Source organism: Triticum aestivum, chromosome 3B (assembly GCF_018294505.1).
Source record: "Triticum aestivum cultivar Chinese Spring chromosome 3B, IWGSC CS RefSeq v2.1, whole genome shotgun sequence".
Classification (NCBI taxonomy): domain Eukaryota; kingdom Viridiplantae; phylum Streptophyta; class Magnoliopsida; order Poales; family Poaceae; genus Triticum; species Triticum aestivum.
In genome coordinates, this window is record NC_057801.1 from 851,567,800 (window position 1) to 851,576,733 (window position 8,934).

The 8,934-nt window shown below is 50.9% G+C and overlaps 1 protein-coding gene across 1 annotated transcript; it reads right to left on the reverse strand.

The window, feature by feature from the left end:
- Nucleotides 1-1,445: 1,445 nt before the first annotated feature.
- LOC123072916 (microtubule-associated protein futsch) lies at nucleotides 1,446-7,447 on the reverse strand. The gene is made up of 3 exons (XM_044496588.1): nucleotides 7,311-7,447; nucleotides 1,916-7,176; nucleotides 1,446-1,783 (listed from the first exon to the last, which is right to left on the reverse strand). The coding sequence occupies exon 2, from the start codon at nucleotides 7,161-7,163 to the stop codon at nucleotides 1,944-1,946; it is 5,220 nt and encodes a 1,739-aa protein (XP_044352523.1). The 5' UTR covers nucleotides 7,164-7,176; nucleotides 7,311-7,447; the 3' UTR covers nucleotides 1,446-1,783; nucleotides 1,916-1,943.
- Nucleotides 7,448-8,934: the final 1,487 nt, after the last annotated feature.

An 8,934-nucleotide genomic window follows, 5' to 3' on the forward strand; every position in this document is an offset into this window, starting at 1 on the left:
GATCAAGGAAGCTTTTCTTCATGCTCAGCTGCAGCTAGAGCATTCATCAGAGAGATGAGATTAAAAGATCCAACTCCAACTGGGGAACTGATCCTCTAACATCATGAAGGGATGTCACGAAGCTACAGTGCAATCCCGGTGCAAAATGAAAAAGGGATGTTACAGACATTATGCGCAGTTACTGTCCATAAAAAATAAAACCTGAAATTAATTTTTATTGCACCATAATTTTGTTTGCATGTAATTTTTATAAATGTGTACAGTAGATTTATAATTTGCAAATTAATTCAAGTCATTTTAGGCTTAATCATATGGATGTGAAGAAGGGATGTCAGGGTACTGTAGCTTCCCTGACATCCCTTGGTGATGTTAGAGGATCTCGTTCCCTCCAGCTGAGGGACCCATCATCAACCATCATGCCAGCCAGATTATTGTGATTCAGTCAAATTAAGGCAACCCATCAGTCGTCCAGTGCAGTCAACTTTGCATGCATTCTTCTTCCTTTCTTTGCCATTCCTTTCAAACATGCATACTAGTAAAGCAGAGAGAATGAAAGAACATGTTACTAAGAATATAAACAATGCATGCAAAGTTTGCAGGCATCTTTTTTACTGCTACTGCTACTACTCTGCCATTTTCTTTATCAGCCATGCCCATGCAAGTCACTGCATCCAGCAACCATTACTGCTACTCTGTAACTAACTGCACTCTCTCTTGGCCACTAAGCTGGAGAAAAATGTAATATTTCCATACTTGAGCTGGAGCATCCATCCATGAGATGAAATCAGATTAGGCTCCAGCTGCATGCATGCAGGCATCATGAAAAGAAAGATGAACCAAATCTCTTTTCTTCATGCTGAAGCTCTGGAGCATCCATCCATTCTCCCATCTCAAGCTCCAGCTGCAGCTGAGGGACCCATGATCAACCATCATGCCAGCCAGCCAGGTGATTGTCCACTCAAATTAAGCTGGGCTGAGACTGACTGCAGCATCTGTCTTCCTCCCTTTCTTTTTCTCTCTTCCTTTCACATTACCTTTACTTTCCAAAGGCAAATAAAAATACAATACATACGTACTCATACATACTAAAGCAGAAAGATAGATAGATGAGCATGTTTTGTTCAGTTTAAAAGAATATAAACAAGCAAGCAAAGAATGCATGCATGCATATCAAAAGTTGGCATCTACAGCTACTACTACTCTGCCTTTGCTTTTTCAGCCCATGTTCATGCATATGCATGCATCCCACTGCAGCACAAGCCTTGACAAATCTACCAAGCATGCCTGGTGGGTATCACACTCTCAGTTACTACCAGTTAAATTACTCTACTAGTCATGCCAAATAAGATGCTACCCACCATCATCATATAAAAGCACATAGATGCATCAATGCTCCTCTCCTCTGCTGCTACAAACATAACCACCACAACAATAACAACTAGAGATTAACTACTGACCACAGAATTTCAACCACACAGCACAGACAGACTTTCAGGTACCAACAAAGTCATCAGGTTTTCACACCAACATGCATCCAGTCCTCAGATGCAACCATGCATGCCATAACTCTTTTTACATCTTACTAAATAACAAACACCTCTCAGCATCAGCATCAGCATCAGCATCAGCATCCAGGGAGCATGCCATGCCATGCCATGCCACCGCCTCCAAAAAGACACCAGCAAGCCACAATGCTTGCTTTCTTACTCCTCTTACTCCTCCTTTTAACACCAACAGAAAGCTACCACCACCTACATAACAAACACCTCCACTCCTCATTCACCTGAAACCAACAACACAGCAACACAGCATCAGCACATGCAGCTCAATGCAACAAATAAATCACCAGGGAAGGGAAGCATCATCATTACACGGCGGCAGCAGCAGCAATAAATAAATCATCATATCCAATTACCTCTCTCCTCCACCTCCAGCAGCCCTGTTCACTCCTGCTTCGGCCCGTCGTCACCCCGGAACGCAGCGGCGGCGGCGGCGCACGGGAAGTCGGTGAGGCGGAAGCTGTCGAGGCCAGGCCTGAGGGCGGCGATCTTGCCCGCACCGCCGAACGCCGCCTCCGCGTCCGCGCGCCGCCTGAACACCACCTGGGCTGAGCTCGAGTGCTCGTCCGTCTCCGTCCTCGCCTCGCTCACGGGCCCGTACTGGCTGAAGATGTCGATGAGGTCGCCGCGCGAGGGCACCACGCCCGGCTTGCTGAAGTGCAGCACCAGCCCCGTCAGCGACGCGTCCTCCTCCGCCCCGTTCGCCTTCCCGTTCTCTGCCTCTGCCTTGTCTTGCTGGCTTTCGGCCTTTGCTTCCTCCGCGGGCATCTCATCTTGCTTCATCTCGTCGTCACGCCGCTGCTTCTTGCTTGATCTCATCTTGCCCTTGTCCTTCTTCTTTGCCTGACTAGACAGCGGTTCTTCCACGTTTATGAGAATGTCAGCCCAGTAATCGTCCTTCATATGATCACCCGCCACCGGCGGCTCTGACGGAGCAGGGGAGCTCCTTGCTGCCTTCTCAGACATCTCTGCTTCAGCATGAGGACTGGGAGCTTTGTCTGCTGCCTTCCCAGACATCTCTGCTTCAGCATGAGGACTAGACACTTTGTCTGCTGCCTTCTCAGACATCTCTGCTTCAGCATGAGGACTAGACACTTTCTCTGCTGGCTTCTCAGCTATCCCCTTGTCGGCAGGGGGGCAAGAAACTTTCTCTGTTGCCTTCTCAGGTGTCTCCACGTCGGCAGGGGGGCTAGAAACTTCATCTGCTGCCTTCTCAGGTATCGCCTCATCAGCATGGGGGGGACTAGAAACTTTCTCTGCCGTCTTCTCAGGTATCACCTCATCAGCAAGCGGACTAGAAACTTCCTCTTTTACCTTCTCAAGTGTCTCCTCACCGGCAGGGGCATCAGAAATTTTCTCTGTTGCTGCCGTCTCAGGTGTCTCCTCGTCGGCAGGGGCACTAGAAACTTTCTCTGTTGCTGCCGTCTCAAGTGTCTCCTCGTCGGCAGTGGCACTAGAAACTTTCTCTGTTGTTGCCTTCTCAAGTGTCTCCTCGTCAGCAAGGGGACTAGAAACTTCCTCTTTTACCTTCAAAAGTGTCTCCGCGTCGGCAGGGGCAAGTGAAACTTCATCTGCTGCCTTCTCAGGTATCGCCTCATCAGCATGGGGACTAGAAACTTTGTCTGCTGCCTCCTCAGGTATCGCCTCATCAGCATTAGGACTAGAAACTTTCTCTGCTGCCTTCTCAGGTATCATCGCCTCATCAGCAGGGACACTGGAAACTTCATTTGCTGCCTTCTCGGGTATCACCTCATCAGCATTGGGACTAGAAACTTTCTCTGCTGCCTCCTCAGGTATCACCTCATCGGCACTGGGACTAGACACTTTGCCTGCTGCCTCCTCAGGTATCACCTCATCGTCAGCATGAGGACTAGACACTTTGTCTGCAGCCTCCTCTGGCACCTCCAAGTCAGCATGAGGACTAGAAACATTGTCTGTTGCCTTCTCAGGTATCTCCTCGACAGCATGAGGACTAGAAATTTCGTCTGCTGCTGCTTCCTCAGGCATCTCTTCGTCAGCATTGGGACTAGAAACTTTGTCTGCTGCTGCCTTCTCAGGTATCTCCTCGTCAGCATCGGGACTAGAAGCACGGCAGTCTGTGTTGGCTGCCTCCTCCACATCAGAAGTACAGGCACGAGCGCTCTTCAGGAAATCAGTCAAGAAGCTAGCGCTTGTAGGGGCGATCTTCCCCATCTTCTCAGCATCACTTGCTCCGACACACAGCTGTGACAGCATTTCACCACAAGACGGTGAGTCTTCTGCCACGGCACCTTTCTTGCCCTTATCCAGCTTAACAGAGCGTGGAGACTTGTCTGGAACAGTCACTTCACTGTTTTTGGCCCTACGCGATCTCGTCTGAGAAGCTTCACCGTTAGCTTTGACAACAGGGGTTTCCTGTGGCTTCGGTTCAGCAGCTTTGCGCCTTGCGGACCTCTTGGAAGACGTATCGCCTGATATGCCACCATTGGCTTTGACAACAGGAGATGCCTGTGACTTCTGCCCAGCAGCTTTGCGCTTCACTTCTCGAGCTTTCGTGGAACCCTTGGGAGAAACAGGCTGTGGCTGGGAAGACAAATCCCCCAATGTGTCGAGCTTCTTTCGTTTCCTGGTGTGCATTGAATCCTTCATAACAAGGTTATCAGGATCCTCTGGTTCCTCAGTTGATTCAGGCAGAGAACTTGTCCCCTTAGTCTTCGCTGTACCCTTTGTAACACGGTCAGGATCCTCAGTTGATTCAGGCAGAGAGCGTTTACCCCTAGTCTTTGCTGTACCCTTTGTGCCGCGGTCAGGATCCTGACGTTTCTCCGCTGATGCAGGCAAAGAACGCTTCCCTCTAGTCTTCAGTGTATCATTTTTATCACGGTCTGGGTCCTCAGGTTCCTCGGCGGAAGAAGGCAAAGAACTTTTTCCTCTAGACTTCAATGTACTTCTCGTATCACGCTCAGGTTTCTCGGTTGATGCGGCCACAGAACGCTTCTCTCTGGTCTTCATTGTATCCTTATCACGGCCTGGATCCTCAGGTGTCTCAGTAGAAGCAGGCAAAGAACGCTTCCCTCTGGTGTTCGGTGTAGCCTCAGGTTTCAGGACTGAAGAAGGCAAGGGGCGCTCAGCTCGAGCCTTGCTCTTACCACCTGCTGAAGGGTTAGGGGTAGCTGTCTCTGCCAGAAGTTCAATAAGCGTCTTCTTCTTCCTGCCAAGCTCTGAGACTGCGAAGGGCGGATTCTCTGTTGCTGAGAGTACATCAAGGTGCAACCTTTTCTTGAGAGGAGAAACTGTAAGTCCATCCCCATCCTTTGTGATTGTGGTTTTATCCTTGTGGCGTGCAGAGCCCGCCCTACGCCCTAGATCGTTCTCCTTGGGCAAAGTAGCATCTTTATCTTTTACCTTTGTGGTTTCACCAGCATCCTTCTTCCTCGGCCATTTCATAACCTCCAAAGCCTCTACAATCTTGTGGCTGGACCTTAGCCTACGCCCTGATTTTCTCTCACTCAAAATGCCATCCATCGCATCCATGGACGTGTCTATGATCCTGTTCCTGGCTGAACTCTTCTTACTGGACTTCCTTTTCTTGCTCGGTGTATCATCTGCCGCCCCTCTACTCGGCGTTGAACTGCCATCACCAGTGGCCTTTTCCTTTGCAGGCTCTTGCAGAGACTCCTTACCTGCGTCTTTCTTCTTCTTCTTTGCCGACCTCGTACTGCGCATAGAGCTGTCCTCATTCTCAGCACCTTCCTTTGCAGGCTCTGGTAGAGACTCATTCTTATCTGCATCTTTCTGCTTCGTCTTTGCCGAACCTTTACTTTTCTTTGACTTTCTTCCCTTGCTCACTGTATCATCTGTCGCCTCTGCACTGGGCATAGAGCTGTCCTCATTCTCGGCAACTTCCTTTGCAGGCTCTGGTAGAGACTCTTTCTTATCTGCATCTTTCTTCTTCGTCTTTGCCGAACCCTTACTTTTCTTTGACTTTCTTCCCTTGCTCACTGTATCATCTGCCGCCTCTGAACTGGGCATAGAGCTGTCCTCGTTCTCGGCCACTTCCTTTGCAGGCTCAGTTACAAAGTCTGTCTTGTCTGTGTCCTTGGAGGTGTCGTTCTTCTTCGTCTTTGCTGAACTCCTAGTAGCTCTCTTTGACTTACTTCCCTTGCTCGACATATCATCTGCCGCCCCGCTGCTGGGCATAGAGCTGTCCTCATCCACATCATCTTGTTTTGCAGGCTCTGCCTCTGGTAGAGACTCGCCCTTATCTGCCGTGTCTTTGGAGGCGTCTTTCTTCTTGCTCTCTGCTGCACTCTTGCTAACTCTCTTCGACTTCCTTTGCTTGCTCAATGTATCATCTGTCGCCTCCACACTCGGCATAGAGCTGTCCTCATTCACATCATCTTCTTTGGCAGGCTCTGCCTCTGGCAGAGACTCGCCCTTATCTGCAGTGTCTTTGGGGGTGTCTTTCTTCTTTTTCTCAGCTGAAGCCTTGCTACCTCTCTTTGACTTCCTTTGCTTGGTACTGGGCATAGGAGGGGTGTCCTCAACAACCATGTCAGCATCTTTGTTTGCAGGAGCTTCTCCCTTATCCGCTGCATCTTCGGAGGTGTCCATGATCCTGTCCATGGGCATAGGAGTGCTGTTCTCAACATCAATGGCCACTTCTGGTTCCTTTGCAGCAGTATCTCTCTTGGGCGACGAGCTCTCGCCACGCCTCCTCGATTTCTTCTCCTCCTTGGTCGGAGCATCGCCGCCCTTCTCCTCCGTCCTCTTCCTCTTTGTCTGCGGCGATGTTGCTGCCACATCAGCATCAGCCTCAGCCTCAGCCTCAGGAGCAACAGCAGCAGCAACGTCCTCAATCCCCTGGTAGATGACAAACTCAGGGAGCTCCATTGGACACCTCAACCGGTTGAATGACCTGAGCTGTGCCATGGCGGTGGCAAGGTCGAGACGATCGGCGCCGGCCAGCGGGCTCCTCCCCAGCGCCGAAATGTAGTCGATGAAGGGCTTGGCACGGAACGTGTCCCTCATGTACACCTCGTCCACCACGGCGCCGTAGGCCCCTTCCCTGATCCCGGAGTTGTGAATCTGCTGCTTCCTGGCGACGGCGGGCGGGGAGCAGGTGCAGGAGAGGCCGGCCTCGATGCGGCGGGTGACCTCCTGCAGGGCGGCGTCGACGGAGGCGACGTAGCTGGAGACGGTGCTCTGGGCGGCGAGGCGGGGGAAGTGGGCGCGGAAGGGGCGCAGCGCGGGGGGGTCCATCCAGGCGAAAGTCCGGTCCCAGAAGTAGGCGACGAGGGGCACCCCCGGCCTGGCGTGCCGGAGCGCGAGCTCGGAGGCGTCGGCGGCGTCGAAGACCTGGGCCGGCCACCAGGGGTGGCTCCGCACCTTGCACCACACCACGTCGGGCGGCGCGAACCCCTGCTGCCCCTCCTCGTCCTGGAACGCGCAGTCGTACCGCGGGCGCGCGCCGGCGTCGTCCTCCTCGCCGCCGCCCTCCTTGTGCAGCTTGGCGCGGCCGCGGCGGGGGCTCTTGAGGACCTCCTCCACCTCCGGGCGCATGACGCGGATGCGCGATGGGCGGGCGGGGGCCGGCCCCTCGCCCTCGGGGGCCTGCGCGGCCATGGCGGCGCCGCCGCTGCGCGAAAAGAAGCAACAAGGACAGGGGTTAGGGCACGGCGCGCTGGGGTTTGTTCCGTACAAAAGAAAAAGGCGCGATTTTTCGCCGTGCTTTCATTCCGAGGAGGGAGGGGGGAGAGAGGAGGGGCTTACCGGCGGGGAGATCTCGGCCGCCGGGGATCTCGCCGGAGGCGGAGGCGGAGGCGGGGGCGGGGGTGGATGGCAGCTGGCTGGAATGGAATGGGGAATCGGGGGAGAATGGATGGGAACAGAGAGCCTATAGAGGAAGAGGAATGGCTGGAGGATTTGGGGAATTCTGGTTAGGGCAAGGGGCCACTGGTAAATAATGCCACCCTCTGCCTCTGGTTCATTTTGCAGTTTGGTCCCCTTATTTCTCCTTTATTTTCACAAAAGTGTGTTCAATCACACCAAAAACATGATGCCTCCCTATGCCCGCCTGATGGTGAAATTTCTTTCTTTTTCTTTCATATAAATGTTATTAAGAAAGAAACGTAGTAAATGAATTCTCCCAAAATGAAATACCCGTGTGCGCGGCGCAATATAATTATAGATAGACACTATGTACATGTATAGCATTTATGGATTCCAGCTGGGAACACATATGCAACGTAATTTGTCAGATACAGATGGACGGGCGGTGTGTATTGATTCCAGTAGTATCATATGCAACAATAATTTGTCTGATAAGGATGAACGGACGATGTGTATCGACTCCAGTCGTATCATACGCAACAATAATTTATCTGATATAGATGAACGGACGGTGTATATCGATTCCAGTAGTATCAGGTTTTTGTCAACCACACGTTGTATGCACCATTGCTGGCGTATGCGGCGGCGGTTTCCTGGCACTGTGTTTTACTGGTTCACTTTTCTTCATTCACCGTCCACTGTAAGAAAATGTTTGATATTTTTGTTGAGTAACTAAGGGAGAGGGGTAGCTTGTTACTGATTTTGCTGGAGTTTGTTCATCAGACTCTTTGACATTGGCTCACATCATTGCAATTTTCACCTCCTTGTGGTAATCTTCAACGGTCTTTGGTCCCTTGATTTAACACTTGGAGCTTCTTGAAGATGTCACGAGCATAGTGCTTGGTCACAAATCAAGCTCTCATGATTCATCCCAAGTAGCAATGGAGAACTTAGGCATTGTGAACTTAAGCTTCCCGAAGCATTCCTCATCGTCTTGAAGGTCGTGTGGTCGTTGTTGTTCATTGTTGGCGTCATCTTGGAGGCTGCGAGGTTGAAGTTGCTTGGCGTTGATGAGGTGGGTTTTTCTTCATACTCTTCACTCTTGGCGTTGATGAGCCTGCGAGGTTGAACAGACGGTGTATATCGATTCAAGCAGTATCAAGTTTTTGTCAGCTATACGATGTATGCACCATTGCAGGCGTATACAACGGCGGTTTCCTGGCAATGTGTTTTACCAGTTCACTTTTCTTCCTTCACCGTCCATTGTAAGAAAATGTTTGATTTTTTTTGTTGAGAAACTAACGGAGAGGGGTAGCTTTTTACTAATTTTGCTGGTGTTTGTTCATCGGACTCTTTGACATTAGCTCAGATCATTGCAATTTTCATCTCCTCTTGATTTAACACTTGGAGCTTCTTGAAGTTGTCACGAGCATAGTGCCTGGGCACAAATCTCGCTCTCATGATTCATCCCAAGTAGCAATGGGGCTTCTCCTTGCTTTTTGTCGAAATTTTTGTGTTTATTTCCACCATATGAGTGTGTAGTCGTCGAACTCAAGTGACAACA